Source organism: Arvicola amphibius, chromosome 1, assembly GCF_903992535.2.
Source record: "Arvicola amphibius chromosome 1, mArvAmp1.2, whole genome shotgun sequence".
NCBI lineage: Eukaryota > Metazoa > Chordata > Mammalia > Rodentia > Cricetidae > Arvicola > Arvicola amphibius.
In genome coordinates, this window is record NC_052047.1 from 9,712,100 (window position 1) to 9,732,663 (window position 20,564).

A 20,564-nucleotide genomic window follows, 5' to 3' on the forward strand; every position below is an offset into this window, starting at 1 on the left:
CTGGATGGCAGTTATTTTACTTGATAGTTCTAAACTGTTTTGTAAGCTACATATTAATTTAAAGTTCTTGATTTAGCAACTGGTAGTTGCAGCTGTTTAAAATACTTAATTCTTGGCAAATACCAGCCTTCTTATTAACCTTTAAATTGTTTTTTATAAACAGGGTTCTTATTTTCATATTACATATAGATTAAAAAGTGTATTTCTATACTATGAAGCTATTTGTAGATATTTTGCTTACTTTTAAGTAAGATAACCTCTCAACTAAAAGCCAGTACATCATTAGATAAATGATCACATAGTACTTCTTTTTTCAATATATCATGTATTAAATTGAAAGTCCATTTGAAAAATGGAGGACTTATGGAGGAAACTCCCTACGCCTAATGAACACATACTTTTCTTAAAAGCACATAAAACTGAAACATATGACAACAATTTGGAGTCTCCAAAAATATTTTAAAATCCAATTTTAGTCACCCTCCAATAACAATACAGTTTAAGAAAATACTTTCTATACAATGAGATGAAATTTTTATTTTACATTCATATTTTATTTAGGAATATTTTCTAGTTTCCAATTTAAAAACTTAACTTTTTAATTGAAATTAGTCTAATTCTTTCAAGAACAGTCAAGACAAGGATTTGGCAAAGGCTGTAGATGATGTTTTATGCAACACAAGCAGATACCCTTGAAGCTGTATTTTTTAAATGATGCCTATGACCTTGCCCAAGCTTATTAAATGATGGTCACTCTTCAGGACTTATTATGTGTTTTACCCAAACTATAATCTATTCTGAATAAAGAAATAAAATCTAGTATTAGTTCATTTGTGGTGTTTAAGAAATTGGAGATAGTTCAGAAATAACTTATTCATGGTAGGTTTCTAGATTCTTTTACAACTATTTTACCTCCACCTAATATAGCTACAATTTTAACAAAAAGTTTTCAAATATTCTATTGGTGTTTGTCTACTTACCTAACACCTTATATATACATAATTGATTTACATGATTAAGCATTAAACATAATAGAAAAATAACATACAACTATAATCTCTTGATGAGCACTTAAGTCAACTGGAGGATGTCAGAGTGTATAAGCAGGAAGCCCACATAGGTTAGTGTAAGAACATATCCCAGAGACATTAGAGGAAGGCTTTTCAGAAATTATGAGCCATCTCATAGTCCATGAAGTTACTATGTATAGATTTATAACATTTTGGACTGGAGAGATGGCTCAGGTATTAAGAGCACTGGCTGCTCTTTCAGAGGTCCTGAGTTCAACTCTCAGCAACCCCATGGTGGCTCACAACCATTCACAGTGAGTTCTGGTGCCGTCTTCTGGCCTACAGGCATACATACAAGCAGAAGACTGTATACATAATTTCTTATGTATCAATTACTTGAACATATTTAGCCTTCTGTGATAAATACAAAACGCAAACTAAACTTAAATATTTTTTAAATTCTTAAGATATCATCTGAAGACTAATTATTAAAATATTGCAGCCGGGCAGTGGTGGCGCATGCCTTTAATCCCAGCACTCGGGAGGCAGAGGCAGGTGGATCTCTGTGAGTTTGAGGCCAGCCTGGTCCACAAGAGCTAGTTCCAGGACAGGCTCCAAAGCCAGAGAAACCCTGTCTCGAAAAATCAAAAAAAAATTAAATAAAATATTGCTTTTGTTTAACTATTGTGACAAGAGCATGAACCAAATAGATATGTCTGAGATCTAACTAATGTTTGATTGAGCTCTTTGGAAGTATGTAGAAGACAACCATTGGCTAATTTAGCAAATACTTACTGGTTTTCTCAACTTGTAACAAATGGTACAAGGTCCAGAAGCATAATAAAATAATTATTTCCTTTATGGAATTTGGATTACTCAATGGCAGACTCTGAATGTTTGTTCATGTATTCCTACTGGCAAAATTACTTGATACATATGTATATATGTTTCTATGCTTATCTGTTTATATATGTCATTTTGCCCAGCTAGCCACATAACCTACATACTCACACAAATATGAATATTTACACATTTCATGCACTTATCCATGTATTTATTCTAAAAGTACATAAACTCTAAGCTCAGATTCACTGATTTATAATAAAATAAAATTATTTCTGTTCTAAAAATTTATATAAAGATAGACAAAAGTGAATTTTCCTTTTCACAATGATCTGTCCAAAGATACAGTTATCCATCTGGTAAAGTAAAAAAATAATGAGAAGATCAGCCATATGCACAGTAATTGAAAGAGAAATTGTATTTAATGGCATAACTATTCCAAGAGTAAATATGTCTGTTCATGTAAATTAACAAATCTAAAAATGTTTTATAACACATTTTTCAATTTTTAAAAATAATATTTTGAAGCTTGTCTACCTTGTGGTTTGAGGATCAGCACTTCTAATCTGGTGTTGAGAATAAAGTGTTGCATAGAAGGGCTCAATGCAATTTGTCCATTTGTTACTTGGTTAACATCACTTTAGGAAAAATGTTCACTCTCTTGATAGTAAGCCTAGCTTTTAACATTTTTTCTTCCATGGAATATAAATACACACACACACACACACACACACACACACACACACTTCCGAAAGAATTGGTAGTCTAGACAATCTAGTTTCAACATTTTCCTTCAATTCCAAATACTTCAAAACTACCCTGGTAGTATCATATTAGAGAATAAAATATAAACTTTAATAAATTTCTCATTAATATTGCTTCATTGATACAAGTAAATATGATTTATGTTTTTAAAAGAGAAGAAAAAGTGGAGAAGTGGAAAGGAGAGGGAATAAGGAGTGGGAGAAGGAAGATGGGGGTACAAAGAATAAAGTTCATATGGAGATTTCTTCTGCACACAGAAGTCTGGACTGAGAGAAGACAGTGCTTTCTACCCATGAGGATAAATGTGTGCTGGTTTGCAAAAGTAAATGTGATCAGGTTTTGACACATGACCTTGTCTTCTCATAAAAGTTGAAAAAAGATTTGGGGTTTTTCTTACCCTTCAAAAACACTTACAAATGCCAGTGGCTCATGGAAGAGAATTCATTAAATAGATTTTGTAAACATGAAACAAAGAATAAAGCTTCCACCAGAATAAATTGTAGTACTCTTGTTCTGCACAGTAGGTCTATTGTAATTAGTTGATTAGAAATCTGGATAATAAGTCACTAGCAATCATCGATTTTAATTGGATGCAGGAGGCCAGTCCTGGCGAATGCTGCATAGTGACAGGAAAGCCAAGGGGAAGAATTTCCAAGCTGACTAAATATCACATCTGGGTGAAGCATGCCTGCCTCTTTCTTTTCCTTTTATTTAACAAATATTGCATGGGATGAAGGAATGTCAAGGCTAACCTCTCAAATACAGATGCAAAACACATGCCTTTGCACCAGCTCAAAGCAAGATGACAGACACTGGAGGCACTGTTGTGGTTTGGCAGTTAAAATCCTCCATTTTCATTAACTTGTGGTTCAAAGATGCTACAGCGTTTAGGAAAGGATGCCGCCTTTCAGTAACTAGTGTGCTAAAAAATCTGTGTCCTGGAAGAAGCATGTGTGACAAGGTCCATCTAATTCTGAATACTTAGCAGAGAACTCAATAACACTCCAGCCGCAGTGGACACACAGGTTCTAAGGGAAAACTTCTGTGCATATGTTTGCACGAATAGTTTGTCCCAGCTTCACCTGTCACTGCCTGTGAGAATCAGTGCAACCAGTCCTTGACCCTAAGTCATAGAGACCTTGGAAAGCACAACACACAACATAGAGAACATCAAGTGACAGAAACAAGCACCTCTCTCCAACCTTAAAATTAAACCAAGAAGGGATAGCTTCCTAGGTTGCTGCTATGGCATTATTATTATTATTATTATTTATTATTATTATTATTAAAAATTTCTGCCTCCTCCCCACCTCCCATTTCCCTCTCCCTCCCTTAACTCTCCTCCCCCTCCCTTTCCAGTCCAAGGAGCAGTCAGGGTTCCCTGGCCTGCTGCTATTTCCTCATCCTCCAAGTTAGATAACAGCCAAGTCAAAATCCCAAACTTTCAGTTTCTTCATATTGTTACTGGAAATTCTAGGGACCCCAACTAGGGATAACACAGTCGCCAAAAAAAAAATTAGGACTCCTTTACAGAGTTCTTAGTCTCATGAATAAGAAAATTTAACTTCTACAGAGATACAGAGAGTTCTCATAACAGCTAACAATATTTAAGATTAAGAATGTCTTTGCTCTATTTCTCCTGCAGAAATATACACAATGGTTATGTAGTCATAGTATAATGTGATGTATTTACAAAATTTCATGTCAGCACCTGTACGTGATGAGACAAATGATCATAAGGCCACACAATGAACTGCAATGAAATCATAAAAAATAAACAACTTACTTTATAGGTAGAAATATGGAATATTTTATGTCATATGAAAAGCATTATTATTCTCAAAAATGAATGTATATGCATGCGTGTTTTCTGTGTGTTATAGAAGAAATATTTGGTTCACTAAAAATTTATATATTAAAAGCCAAAGTTGACCCTTGGCGGTAAGGTCTTTGGGAGCTAATTAAAGAGGATGGGAGTCCCCAAAAAAGATTAGCATCCTTACAAGAAGAGAAATCCCCTGTCCTCTGGAGGCACAATGGAAACCAGTCAGTTCAGACATTCTCTCTAAGAACCACACCATGATGGCACACTGATGTAAGATGCACAGCTTTGAGAACTGTGCCAAATAAATACTGTTTACTCTCCCCAGTTATAGTATTCCATGAGAGCTGGACAAGACTAACACAAAGAATTGTCAATAAACGAGTAAATTTCAGAGGATTCCATGTGTGTCTGATAATGGTTGCCTTAACAGCATGCGCAGTGTGCTTCTCAGGAAACAGGAGACCTGATTTGGAGTTCAGTTTTAAATTTTATATTATTTTTCTATTTTATGCCAATACCAGGCTGTTTTTAGTACTGTAGTTCTGTAGTAGAGTTTGAAGTCAGGAATTGTGATGTCTGCAGAAGTTCCTTTATTGTACAGGATTGTTTTTTGCTTTTCCATATGAAGTTGAACATTGTTCTTTCTAGCTCTGTGATGAATTTTGATGGGATTTTGATGGACATTGTATTGAATCAGTAGATTGCTTTTGTAAGATTGCCGTTTTTACTATTCTAATTCTACCTACCTAAAAGCATGGGAGATCTTTCCATTTTCTGGTATCTTCTTCAATTTCTTTCTTCAAAAATTTAAAGTTCTTTTCATACAGATCTTCCACTTGTTCGATTAGAATCACTCCAAGATATTTTATGCTATTTGTGGCTATTGTGAATGGTGATGTTTCTCTGATTTCTTTTTCAGCCCATTTATCATCTGTGTACAGGAGGGCTACTGATTTTTTTGAGTTAATCTTGTATCCTGCTACATTACTGGAGGTGCTTATGAGTTGTAGGAGTTCTATACTAATATTCAGAAAAATATTTTAAAGTAACAAATTTCTCAAAGCAAAGTAGCATTTTAACATCAGCATATGGCGGGAATTCTGAAAATATATGTAAAATTATACATGAAAACATACAGAAAAATATATAAAATTAAAGACTAATGATATTCTCAGAGTAGTTTCCCAGATAATAGAGACCAAGGGTCTAAGAAGGGACTGATGAGCATGTGTTGTCAAATGCTTCATCTTAAGGGAGGTCAAACATGCTTCATCTTTACATGATTACTTAATATATCTCAATATCCAAATAAACATCTCTCTTAATTTTATAAGGTAAATGATAGTAAATGGTAAATTAACAACAGTTGATAAACTTTTGAATTTCCATGAGCATCGATCTCTTCACTCATTTATTCAATAAATATGTACTTAGCCTTTTTAGTATTCTGGGATATAATCACTAGAAATACAAGGATGAATTGAAATCTTTGAGATTTCTGCTATAAAACATAAGAAATTCAAAGCATAGAAACAAATTTTTACTTTTATTTATTGAAGTAACCAAGAAGAGGTAGATAATACAATAAGAACTGAGTGCAAATTTGTTTAGTCTGAAAGGGTTTCCTGAAAAACATGCTGGAATGAGCATCTTAAGGTTCAGCAATAGATACGATGAGGAAGCAATGAAGTGGGGTTAACACACTCCTGAGTGAGAGATTATGTGAACCAAACAACAGGAAAAGAGCTCTGCCCAGCTGAGGGAGCTCCTGGACCCATTACCCTAAGGGCAGTGAGAAACTGAGATAAATTTAAAGCAACGTCGTCGTGTTGAGAAGAATTTGATGGCTTCCCAAGGACAGACAAGGAAAAGACAAGCAATGGGCTAAAAAAAAAAAAGAGGTAGGTTAGTGGGCCACGGATGTGGTAGTGGGGGTGGAGATCAAAACAAGGCCTGACAGCAGGCTGCCTATATGACCGGGGAGAGGCCATTGCTGGAACCAGAATCAGCCTTGCACAGCTGGATGAGTGATCATACTATGCACTGAGGTGGCAGACGTTGGAAAGGAGTGGTGGTAAAGACCAGGAATTTTGCTTAACAAATGCTCGATGTCTTTTGATACAGCCGGATTTCTGAAACCAAAGGAGACGCAGTGCATCCGAAGGAGCCTGTTCCTCCTGGAGACTGGAGCAGGGAACAACACTAAGTCACAATTGCTACTGAAAAGAGGCGAAAATAATCTGAATTTAACATTCTTTTTCCCTTTTTTTCATGGAATGAATTAATTTTAAAAATGAATTCATTTCATATGGAAGCTTGAAAACTATTGCCTTGTGAAGCCAGGCAAAGAGCCCAGACAGTGGACCATTTCAGAGAAAGCAGCTGTTGCTAGTGTAAAAATATTCAAATACAGTTTAAAATATACTCAAGAGTAGGAGCAAGGATTCTCTCAATGTTCTTCCCATCTGACCTATCCTTTATAAAATCTTTATAGCAACAGCTTGCTGCCCTTACTCCAGATACCAACACATCTGAAATTACATGAGGAATCAGGAAATGGAAAATAAGATCCTACGAATATTGAAGAATATGCTTAGCCAGTAAGATTATCTTTTATAGTGGGAAGAATCACTAAGTAGAATTAAGTCTGAATTCTAAATTCATTTATTAGTTAGTTTTTGTAAATATAAAACTATTACACTTATTATCATCAGCGGAACAGTAAAAATAGCTTTAAAATAAATGCAAGAATCCTTCCATAGTGATTTAATTTTTAAATCTCAAATCAGAGCTCATGACTCAGCTTGTACATTTCTATATTATATTGTGTAGTAGCCTCCACAAAGCACATGTTTTGTTTGTTCATATAAAATTAAGGATCATAGTACATTACTGTGTAACTGGCTGCCCTCACTGAACAGTCATATTAGATATTTCTGGGATATAATGGATACAGTGATAACAAGTTTATTCTCCAATAACTCTTTCCAGTACATACATATTATAATGCGCTCAGCTATTTTTCAATTGCTGGATGTCAAAGACAAATAACTAGTTTATATAATAAAGTTACTCAAACTCATGTAATTTAACTGATATTAAAATTCTCTTTTAATAGTGATATTGTCCAGACTAATTCAGAGACATGGCATTTTTTGCATATTTCTTTAACATTTGCACTAAAATGAAATATTCATCTGGATTTGATTGGGCAAAGTAAATTGATATGTTTTCCCATGATAAACTACAGATGTTGTCATTTCCTATTCATGGAGGACACTAATTAGTCTTGAGTAACCCTCTGAGACAGAATATAAGCTTCGCACACACAAGAGGGAGAAAAAAAATCACGATAAAATCCACACAGAATAAAAATAGACTATGCTGAGACAGTTCCAGGGAGCATCACAGGTGATGTCTAGTGTCACTGCTGTAGTTCGACTTGCGGGAATTATGGAATTCCCAGGACTCATCCTGGGGCATGATTGTGTGAATTCCTCGGCACACTTTGAAGAGATATGTGAAGAAGAGTTGGAGATGATCTTGAATCACCTGAACAATGTGAATCCGTTGAGAACTGTTCTGTTTACATACACTAATTGGTGTGAGGTCCTGAGAGAGGTGTACCTGGACATGGGTGAGCATAAAAGGGAAAACAGGCAAACACCTGGTTAGCAAAGCCTTTCTATCACAGGAACAGCCTGTCACAGTCTGCTGCTCTAGTCCGCATTTCCTGCCATCCCGGACACACCAACATACCTGCCTCCAGAATTCCAGACAGAGCTATGGATTTACCATCTCCAAAGCATGCTACAGATCAAATAGGCTTAGTAGACGTAGTTACTAGGTAGTCGCCCAACACCCGGAACAAGAAGGATCTCTCATCTGATCTATTAATTTATTTTATTGTGATGAAACAAACATCAGTTTCTGTGCTTCGTGGAAGGTTGGGTGGCATTCGGGATATTGATATTGTTTGCCATTATCACTGTATCTCAGTCATCTTCATGACGTTCTTATCTTCATATACTGAAACTCTTTGTACATTAAACAGCAGATCTCCAACTCTTTCTTCCCCACTCATTGTAATTCTCCTTCATGTGGGTAGAATCAAACAATGTCTGGTTTACGCTGTAGATACAAGAGACTAAGAACATTTTAAGTGCTTTTTTATCTCACAGCAAGAGATATTCAGGGAAATAGTAGCAGCCCTGATGAACACCTGGAAAGGGTAGTATCATGTTGAGCATGACAATAGTGCGGGATCACATCGAGAGGCAGTAAACCCAAACCAAAATGGTTCTTTTCAGAACCTTTCACGTTCATGAGAACTATCTGGGGCCCACAAGAACACAGTGCCCCTTCTACAGGCATTGATGCCTAGTATTAACAGCCTCCCATTAGAATTGACCCCTCAAAAGTCACTTCACGTGGAATGCTAAGGTTCCACCACAGAAATTCATCCTTAGTAGGTATGCTCAAGGTTCGGGGTTCATAATGACATCATTGCTAGACCACAAATTCAGTAGAAATTAAAGGAGAATAACAGAATTTTCCATCAGGAAATGGGATCATTTTGACCATTGAGAGCTCTATGTTTCATTCAGCCAGTGGAGCTGTGAACTGTGCTGCTGTCTTCATATTCTCAGGTCTTAGACTTGGTGTTCTACACACTCCAACAGGTTAGTCCTCTTGTTTCAGTGTCAGAGTCTCTTACCACCTCTCTTTGAAACAAGACTACTTCATGTGTTTGCAAATTCCACATCAACCTCCCATTTTTATATATAGATCTATGGCAAAACCTAAAATGGCTAAATTGGAATCAAAGCTTATAGTTTTGAAGATACCCTTATTAATAAGATGCACCACACCAGAATCTTTGAATGTCTAAGGAATTTTTTTTAGTTGGAAACCTTTGCCATGAATCAACTCCCTTCCACAGAGCAAAAGTTACACTGAATAAAAGAAGTTGGTTGTGTGTGCATGTGTGTGTGCACATGTGTGTATACATGCTTGTGTGTGCATGTGTGTTGCATGCTTGTGTGTGTGCATATTTGTGTGCATGCGTGTGCATGTTTGTGTGTGTGTGTGTGTGTGTGTGTGTGTTTGTGCAGGTGTGCATGTGCCTGTGTAAATCAGACTGACTCAGACAAATAACCAGTGACAGGGGTCAGTCGGTTCTTTTCCGCCTTGATCATATTTTCATGCACAATTCTGATAATATGTCTGTTACTTCAGTTCCCCAATTTGCCAATACAAAGAGATTTTGATGAGGTGGATCCCCTGAACTCTAAGCACACCAAAATTTTCTGCAGCCGCCATTTCCTTACACTTTAATATGTACTATAAATTAATTATTTTTATTATTGTTATAAATAAACCTTGATTTTTGAAATTAGATGTGAAGTCAACTTCGCATGACAAAAAGAAATACACAGGGCTCCTTTTCCACTTTAAATGTGGCTTCTCCAGTGAGGTCCTACAGAGTGTGCCACTGTGACCTTCAGTTGAACTGCGGGGACATGTGCTTTAGAGGATGTGATGGAGGATATATGGTATCCATTAATTATTATCTTTGTCTATTGTTTTAAGTCACTAATAGTCTTGTTCTAGTTGTTTCTGTACTCTCCTGCTCTGTGACATCCACTGCTAACTCACATGTATCTTTCCTGTCAACCCAGTCACCTCATTTGCATACTTTTGACATGTGAAGGAGCAAGGCTGGTGGAGATCTTTACACAACATGAAATGCTATAGTGCTGGGAATTCTCCTTTAATTTTAACTTTAAACTTGATCTCTTGGTTGCATGACTGACCACCTTATTATTACCTGTACGGGTAGAGGTCCCATCAATGGTGAGTGTCCTAGGTCCACAGACCAAAGACAAATGCTGCCATTGTGCAGCACAGTATAATTCATCAACGGAATGCACAGTCACTGACAACCATTGCCTTCCAAGGTAAGAGAATTTAGGGGCAAAACACATGTCTATCACTTCTCCTTTTTACTGTACATTGAATTACACCCACTACACCTAGATCAAAATGCCATTTCCCCTTTATCTCTTTGAGGAACAAGATATAGTATACATCCATTTCAGAGACCTTTCATAGTGCCATTTTACCCTTAATGAATATAATACAGCAGATCTTAGATACCTAACCTTTAAAGAACAAACAAGTAATTTATACCATAGCCAACTGCAGTATCTGTGGATGACCACACTCTTCATTATTGTTTGGTGACTCAAGCTATTCTTTGATGAGTGTATTGAATTTTCTACATTTGTAATGTATGCGTACACTTAATTCCCTATGCCTGCTAGGCCACAAGCATACTTTTTCTATAAATAAATAAAAAACATGCATTTCAAGTTTCCTATGAAAATTAATAAACTTGGCTTTAGTTTAACAAATAGTTTCTGCACAAATGAAGAGTAGGCGGGATATGGTCCAGAGGTAAATATTTCCTAGCTGCTGCTCTACCATAGATGATATTATGAAATTATAAACACAGTATACCAGGATCTACTGATAGAGAGCAATCGTTTCTCCTGAATCATTCATGCATTTATCTAACCTACTTCAAACTGATTTTAACATAAAGGAGGTTGGTCTAAGTGAATTTTGTCAAACCCTGATATTTCTAAAGCAACTAGTACATAACATTTGACTGTGTGCAAACAAATATGAAGTTAAGTGTTAAAACTTAGGAGCAGATTTTTCTGTTAAAATTTTCCATTTGTAACATCTTTTCTGGCTTTCCTTTGACAAGTAAGCTTATGCCAATCACAAATTTTCCAAGCAGTTATAAATGAAATGCTTCATTCACTCATAGATGGAATTTTGACGTCAGATGGGAAATTTTGGGAGACAGCCCATCCTTGGCATATAACAACATAGGAATTTCCATATGAAGGTCAAGAACTTGTGAAGGGTAAGGCAGCTTATTGAAATGCTAATTTTTTCTTCTCTAATTCCTATATACCTCTGAAGAAGGGAATGAAATTTCAGAATATGAGCTGATCATCTTTATCTATCTACCTATCTATCATCTACTATCTATCTATCTATCTATCTATCTATCTATCTATCTATCTATCTATCTATCCTCTCTTTCTCTCTCTCTCTCTCTCTCTCTCTCTCTCTCTCTCTCTCTCTCTCTCTCTCTCTCTCTCTCTCTCTCTCTCTCTCTCTCTCTCTCCCTCCCCTAAGAATTGACCCTTCCCAAGATTTTCTAAGCTGCATATGCACTCGACCACTGAGCTATACTCCCAGATTTTTTAATTTTTGTTTTGAAATAGAGTACTGCTAAATTGTCCACTTGGCTTTAAACTTATGGTCCTACCATCTCAGACTCCCATGGAGCTGAGATTACAGGCATATGCTACTATGCCTTTAATTCTTAAACCTTCTGGGGGATGTTAGCACCATAGATATATGGCCATTATACTCAAAATATTTGCCATTTTGATAAGAGTATAAAATTTTTTGTCAATTGAACAAAGGTGTTGATAAGATTTGATTTTCATGGCTTATCTGCTTGTGAATGTTTGTGAAGTTCTTTCTAGGAAATACACAATTTTTATTACTATCAAATATGTAAGTAAAAAAAGATTATCAGTGTGCCATAAGTTGTATTATGACCCAAACTAATCAAGTTCAATTAGAATCCATGACTTTTACAATTCTACAAGTAAAAAAAAATGAATGGTTGTCATATTCAATACTAACAAGTATCACTCACATTTGTTTCTAACAAGTTATTGTTGTGCTACCTGGAAAAATCTGGGAAACCATTGTAGAAGATAACCGATCATTAAAATAGAAAATAACCTTCGAATTGTGCATTCATGTTTCACTCCCAATTTCATGTGTAAGAATATGCTAGAAAAATAGAGGCCTTGTTTGTAATTCATATTAAACATCAATCAGTTTTAGAGGGTGCTATTGCTATTTCACCAATGCTATAAGTTTACCCTGCAATCAACATTGTTTTGGAGGATTAGATTTAAAACTTTAATATTTATTTCAGTTAATAATAGAGGAACTAAAATAAGAGACTGCTAATGGCTGCATACTACAGAATAGCTATCTATATAAAATACTATATAGATATATCGATAGATAGATAGATAGATAGATAGATAGATAGATAGATAGATAGATAGATAGATAGAATACTATTTTTTTTGGTTTTTTCGAGACAAGGTTTCCCTGTAGTTTCTAGAGCCTGTCCTGGAACTAGCTCTTGTAGACCAGGCTGGCCTCGAACTCACAGAGATCTGCCTGCCTCTGCCTCCTGAGTACTGAGATTAAAGGTGTGTGCCACTACCGCCCAACTCACAGGGAGATTTTATTATTCAGCCTTCAAAGGAAAGTTGTACTGACATGGACTGTGGAAGCTGCCTTCAGCTTGATGTTATGTGACTTAAATTCAAGATTAGCTGGAACTAAAGGACCTCAAGCATTATAAACGAAAAAATGGTACTAAATTCATTTAATATTATATAATTTCATGTCACAGAACTTTACAGATTACTGATTACATATTGCTACATTATAAAGCTAGACCAAGATATAGTGTATACATTAAGGAAAGTATAATTTTTGAATTTTAAATTATTGTGTATAGTGAAATCCTTTTATTGGATTCCTCTGGGAGGCAGAGTGAGAAATAATGTATAATGACCTCAGTCATTAATGCTGGTTTTATTTCATTATGCGTGTATTGTTCATTTGAGTAAGACAAAGGATTACATGTTTTAAATGTCAATAAATTCAACTTAATCAGGCAATCACTAAATAGAATTCTTCAATGAAAATTTAATGAAAAAATTAAACAGTACTATAAGTTTATGATGATATCTTCCAGAGCTACAATCCAATCTCTAAATGCAGCATGACTGTAATTTTCAGAGTTTTTCAGTGATCCAAACACAGCACATAATAAAAAGTGTATTTTGTCATATATACCTTCAACTTCAAGATCAATACTGAAGGTCAGATTCCTTTACTCAAGCTAAAGTAAAGCTGAAGCTAAAGTAGACTCTTTGGAACAATAAGAAAGAACAAGAACAGAATTAGTGAGCACTTATAAAGTAGAGTATATACTATTTTAAGTGTGTTCAATCTATATATGGTGAGATATTTGTGACTTAATTTACCCATGAGGGAACTGAGGAGTCAAAGGGTTAACCTACAACAAAGCTCATTTCAAGTGAATCTGACCTGGCCCCAGAACATACATCCTTGACTGCTGTGTTACACTTTTTTGAAAGTTTTTGTGTTGGTGAATCAAAGTTTATATTCATGGTTCACATTTATAGTCCTATACTTTGTTAATTCTGTTTTCTAAATGATTAAAAATATACAAAGAAGGGAAATTTTAACCTTGTAATCTTTATTACAGATTCTCCTGCTATGATAAAGTACCATGACAAAAAAGCAGCTTTAGCAAGAAACAGTTTATTTTAGCTTACAGCCCACCATTGAAGGGAGTCAGGGCAGGAGCATGGAGACAGGGCCTGAACCAGAAGCCACAGAGGAGTCTACTTCCTGGCTTATGGTTTGCTCAGCCTGCTGTCTTATACCACTAAGGACCACCAGTCTAGGGGTGACATCATCCACAGTGGGCTGGGCCCTCCCATATTCATCATTCATTGAGAATATGCCTCAGAGGTTTGTTCCCAAGTCAGTTTGGTTTGGGCATTTTCTCAATTAAAATTTCTTCTCCTCAAATGACTAGTTTTTTTTTTTTTTCATGTCGACCAAAAGAAAAGAAAAAGAAAAAGATTGCTAATACATATAAAGTAAACCCAGCAGTTAAAACTCTTTTACTTTCAAGATACATGGTGTCTTGTATACATCTACATAATCAGTACTACACAATATTTGTCTTATTACAGAGTATATATGTTATAATAAAAACTCAGAAGAAGGTAAATGAACAAAATTTTATTTTGTTTTCGAATGCCCAAACTACTTGTACTCCTAATTATATGCAAAGAAAAATTCAGGGAACTGTCACCTTACCTAATAGTATCTTGTCATACATATAAAATTGTAAAGCTGTGGCATAATTATACAATGTCTTTCTTTGAAGAAAACAGTTCTGAAGAATTGGAATTTAAAACAAGCTATAAAGATTTTCGATATTGTCACAATAAGTTTCAACAGTAACTTTCAAGGAAGCTGTTCAGATATTTTAAGGATAAAAATGGAGAGCAGCTGAGGCTGGGGTCAGAAGACAGGAGAGACACCACTGGGGAATGAATAGCCTCAGTTAAAGTTGAAGCCCGGGACTGAAGGGGCCAAGACAGACAGAAAGTAAGGTTTGATAGCATCTGACTCTGAAGAGAGCCCAGGACAGGCTCTTGGTGATGGTGCAGGGTGGACCCCAGCATTTTGGAGATGCCAGTGCCATGGGATGTCTGCCAGGGACGTTAGCCTAGAGGACAAGTTATGAGTGCTGCAGAGGGCAGAGCTGGAGAAGTGACTGGACCCAAGATACCAAGCACTGAACTTTTTATACGGTTGAGTTTGGCTTTGTTTGTCTCTGATCTTAACCCTGCCCTGATTTACCTCATTGAAATAAGAAAGTATGTAACATGTTTTTGTTTTGTTTTGTTTTTACTGGAGTCCACAGTTAAGAGACGTTGAAAATTAAAGAGACTTTGTATATTTTAGACAAACTTTGTATGTTTTAAAGAGACTGAGATTTTAAAGGGTTTAAATTTTTAAAGACTGGGAAATTTGTATTGAGACTATAAAAATACCAGCCAACTGGTAAGCAGCACTACTCCATGGTCTCTACCTCAGCTCCTGTTTCAGTCTTCCTGTCTGCTTGAGTTTCTGACTCGACTTCTCTCACTGACAGACTGTTACCTGGAGGTATAAGGTGAACAGATCTCTCCTTTTAGATTACACAGTTTTAGGAAGAAAAGGTGTTAAGAAAAAATTTTCAATCTTTTCAAAACAGACAGGCTAAAGGGAATGAAATGATTGTTTAATTGTTTTCAATATCATTTTATGTCTTCATTGCAATGGCAGGTAAATCACTCTTGTAATATTGTGCATTCTTTATATTGTGTCTTTTCAAAACAATATAGGTTAAGCTTAGTAATGCTGCACTATCTATAAAGAAATTTATTTTCAAACTCTTGTTTTCATTCATAAATAAAATAAATGGATTTTAAAAAATCCCATCAATGTCCCTCTTTAAACACTCTGCGATAGCCTTCTACTTGCTTGAGAATATGATTTCTCTTGGTTCTGTGGTATTCAAATGTTGACTGTACTCACAGACACTTGAAAATAAGTGCTAAAAGTTATCCTCAAATATGAGCAGTAACAAGTGAACTTAGCTCATGTGTATGTGGTTATTATGTAACACACACACCAATATTGTTGGTGTTTGTGTCATTTAGGGTTGGACTCAAAACTATTTTTTTATTTTGGACCATGACACTGCAACTAGACGATAGTTTTAGATGCTTGCAATTCACTGATGTGTTTAAATTTAGCACCTAAAACACCGTCATTTTATCATTTGCTTCTAGTATTTGGAACAGAAGCTCTCATTTAAATATGAACCCACTATGCTATCCCAACCAAAAATGTCAGCCCATATTGGAAAGAAACTTATAAAAGCTACTGAAATTAACATATTTTAAGACAAATTTTTATTGTTTTTATTGAGCTATACATTTCTGTCTCCTCCCTCCCTTTCTCCCCTTTCCCCTTCTACCCTGTTCTGTGACCTCCATGCTCCCAATTTACTCAGGAGATCTTGTCTTGTTCTCATTCCTATTTAGATCCATGTATGTCTCTCTTAGGGTCCTCTTTGTTTAGTTTCTCTGGAGTTGTGGACTGTAGGTTCGTTTTTCTTTGCTTTATGTCTAAAAGCAACTTACGAGTGCGTGCATACTATATTTGTCTTTCTGGGTCTGGGTTACCTCACTCAATATGATTTTTTCTAGATTCATATATTAACCTGCAAATTTCAAGATATCATGTTTTTTTCTGCTGAGTAGTACTCAATTGTGTAAATGTACCACATTTTCTTTATCCATTCTTTGGTTGCAGGGCATGTAGGTTGTTTTCAGGTTCTGATTATAACAAATAATGCTGCTATGAACATAGCTGATCATATGTCCTTATGGTATAATTGAGCATCCTTTGGGTATATACCCAAAAGAGGTATTGGAGGGTCTTGAGGTAGATTGTTTCTTAATTTCCTGAGAAATTGTCAAACTGGTTTCCAAAGTGGCTTATTTCCCATAAATATAATTCACTGAATGGCAAGCATTGAATCTAAGCACAATACCAATGTCAAAATGCTTGGCCTCCATATCACATATTTGAAAATGGTTTCCACACACCTATGACATTTCATTCTCCCAGTGTAGTGGATTTCATCTGCCATGTTAGTCTTGTGTGACAATGAGTTTCTATGGGAATTGAAAAATAAAATTTTAAAATGAATCATTTTCATTGCTGAAAGATGAACAGTTCAGCAGTATAAAAGTCTATCCATTTTAACTTGACCCAAAATAATAAAGAGATGATGCAAACCATTGTGCTAACTGAAGTCCTGTAGATGTCTAAACATAGAAAGTCTGCGTGAACACATATTACAAGCAGGCAAATTAAACAGTCAGAGCTAATGACAGGTGTCTATAGATTATTATAGTTTTGTTAAGTGCTTAGTAAATAGCTCATCATTAACAGGACTGTGTTTGTAGGTACAAGAAATTTTGCCACTGAATTTAGTCTTTCCAGAATATTAAACATAATACAAACATTTAGCCATATTCTAGAGACTCAATAAAAAGGTATGATATCTGGTTAGGTGGCCTATACATAATATATATTTAATAAGCTTTCTTTTCTTATTTCTTTCCCTCTTGTAGTATTGACGAAAGCAGTAAAAATGGTAGAAATGAGACAATTAATTTTTTTGACATAATATACTCTAAAAATTCAATGTACCACAAGTCAAAAATTTAGTTATCAAAAATATAACAATTAAGATCAAATTTCAGCTCCAAAATAATGGCCATTCAGTGGCCTATATAATTATTTCATTGTGAGCAGGCCACTGCCACCTTGTGGCATTTTGATTCAGTGAGTTTGATATATGATCCTTCCTAATAAAGTTTGAATTTCAGATTGACACTCTCTCCTTAATGGTACAATATTAGTAATATACAGGTAATACTTTTATATCTTGTTTCATACTCAACAACTGATTATTATGTAATAATATAAAATAATATACTCAAATCTTTTAAATTGTCCCCAATTCATAAATGACTTTAAAGCATAGTCAAAATCACTTAAGTTATTAATATTTCATGAACATATATCACACCTCCTCTATTTTAATAAATAGTATTTAGTGCAGTTGCACATATGCTTGAAATCTGTTATTTAATTTCTGTTAATAGAAAGTATGAGCTTTGATCTCTCACAGTTAATAGCTGATTATTGTCATCTGTCACCTCATCTTTAATTGGAGAGGCAGAAATATAGTTAATGACTTTTTAGTTGAGTAGTAGAAAAAAATCATGGCGACAACCAGAATTCATTCAGCAGACAAGATCACAAGGTATTTATTCTGTCAGTGTATGTTATTTGTGTGTGTGTGTGTGTGTGTGTGTGTGTTGTAGTTGTTGCTGTGATAACATACCCCTACAAAACCACATGATGGATAAAGGATTTAATTCAGCTCATAGTTCATCATAGCCAGGGAATTAAAGAAGAAGTTGAAACAGCCAAATAGAAAAAGCAATGACTGTTCTTCTCCCTTTATAGGTGCACACTCCCAGCCAGGGAGTATTGCCACCTACATTGGGCAGGTTTTCCACATTAATTGTCATAATCAGAATCCCCTCCAGCTGCTTGCCTGGAAGTTCATCTCCCGGTGATTCCAGAATGGGATGAGCTGGTGATTCGCCCTGTTTTAATTACCAGTTTAAGATTTCGCCTTTCAGTATTTCCTCAGAAAATTCTTTGATGTTTACTTTATGCCATTTCACCTGCCAAGCATCTTGATGCATCTTTTCATTTGTTCCTAACAGAGTGGATAACACAAACTTTTTAAATCAAAGGCACACTTTTCATATAAAAATTTGACCAAGAACTTGAAAAAGATTTTGTTCACTATTCTTTAATTCTTAGCTTCCGTGGTTTTATTTCAATATCGTGTCAGTGTTTGAGAAATGTTTATTCTCCTTTCTCTCTTGATATAGATGATGCAATTTTCTCTTGAAACCTGTCTTCATACTGCGCATTTTAGCTCTTATTTCTAAAAGCATACTTGACCTATCATTTTTTCTTTAAGTTTCTGGAAAAGTCAATTATATTCTTTCTTTCCCAATTTTCAGCCACATATTTTACACAGTATCATTTTTTGTAGACCTTTATATACATCCTCATGGTCACCCTTAGGATTATGATACTATTTGCACGTTATGACAGCTCTCAATGTTTTATTTGTACCTCTGACTTAAAGAATTATTTTACTTTCTCTGTGGAAATTCTTTGGTTAAGGTCTATATGATCCATTTTGAAAGCGATATATGGTTCTCATTGTTTTGATCAGGTATTTTTAGCTGTAGTTATTGAACAGGGTCTGCACAAGCAAACAGACACCAACAAAATATTTCAAGTGATGTCTTTCTGTAGTCAATGTCCGGATGGCACAAGAAAGGCTCTTACCCTACCATTTCATTACAGCATAACTGGCACGCCTGGTGGCATTCAGTTCTTCATTCTGCGCACTCGGGCTGATTCATTCCAATGGTTTCAAGTTCCCTTATCACAAGGAATTTTATTGTACACTTAATATAATTGGATGGGAGAATTTAGTTAATAGCTGTTGTTTATATGTTACTAGTGAGGTAAAAGCAATTCTAGGCAAAGATAAAAGACGTCATGGAAAACAAATGGCTAACAAAAGACAACAGCATCCCAAGTCTTTCCTTTCAATATCAGCCTTCGTCATATCTCCTTAAGGACTCAACTGGTACAATTCCATTATTTTAAAAAAATTATTCCGTCAATGTGAGCTATGAAGCTATTGGGTTTGCTTCTGTCACTCTATTTTCTGACGTTCTCATTTATATTTTTTCATGTAATTCTTTTTCCTATAAAACTCTGATCGTGGGATTTGATATATCAAAAATTACTTGCATTTCAGTTCATATAGACAATGGCATTTCTATGTGAAAGGATAGTCAAAGAATAATGTGTGAGTCTCTTTTCATTATCAATGCAATTTCAGCATCATTGTTATTCCCGTTAGCCTATTAAACATGTAATATTCAGAATGCCTAAGCTGCATATTACTTATAATACATATGTAAATAGACATATCTTTGTTCACATTTTGAAAGACGCTCCATTATATGTTCATTTTCTTAGAATTGCATGCAATGGTCAAAAGGCAAATTTGGTTTCTTATGTGACTAGTCTGACGAGACCATTAGAACCTCACATTGTCAGAGAAGGGTAATGAGTGTTAGACACACATCCTTAGGTCTCCCAGGAGAGCTTGTGATAAGAACGAGTGGGTGTTACTTGGGCATAAGGAATCCTGACTAATGTAGACATAGCTGTCAACTTATATTGCTGTCTTGGGGAAGTCACTTTGCTGCACTTTCCTTCATTTGAAAAGCAAAACTGTGACTTGAACATCTCAATGATCCTTTTGGCTTGAGGAGAGTCAGATATTTATATTTTGGTGTATATTGTCTATAACTTAATAAAGAGAGAATGTAATCATATAAAACTTTACAATCATCTCGAAGTCTGTTATTATACAAAGTATTTGTTTTCATAGCCAATAAGTCTACCTGTCTGAGAGAAGGCCCAAGGTTCACAAGGAAGAGCTACTTTCAATGTGGTTTTAATCCTACTGTCTAAATGTATACAGACAAAACCAAAGTTTGCTTAGGAAGACATATAAGTGAAAAAATATGGAGAAATAGGATTATGGTATTTGTAATAGTCTTCAGTGAAGTGCTTTCTTCTTCCTCCTCCTCCTTCTCTTTTTCCTCCTCTTCCTCTTCCTCCTCCTCCTCTTTTTCCTCCTCTTCCTCTTCCTCCTCCTCCTC

General features: G+C 35.3%; 1 protein-coding gene across 2 annotated transcripts in view; it reads right to left on the reverse strand.

Moving 5' to 3' along the window:
• Positions 1 to 20,564, reverse strand: part of Cfap299 (cilia and flagella associated protein 299) — a 489,548-nt gene that overhangs the window by 245,504 nt on the left and 223,480 nt on the right. The window contains exon 5 of one of the 2 annotated variants that reach the window (XM_038340182.1): positions 17,394 to 17,417. The exons of the other annotated variant lie outside the window; for it this stretch is intronic. Coding sequence (XP_038196110.1) covers positions 17,394 to 17,417 — 24 coding nt within the window. The remainder of the gene's footprint in view (positions 1 to 17,393; positions 17,418 to 20,564) is intronic. 2 annotated transcript variants of the gene reach the window in all.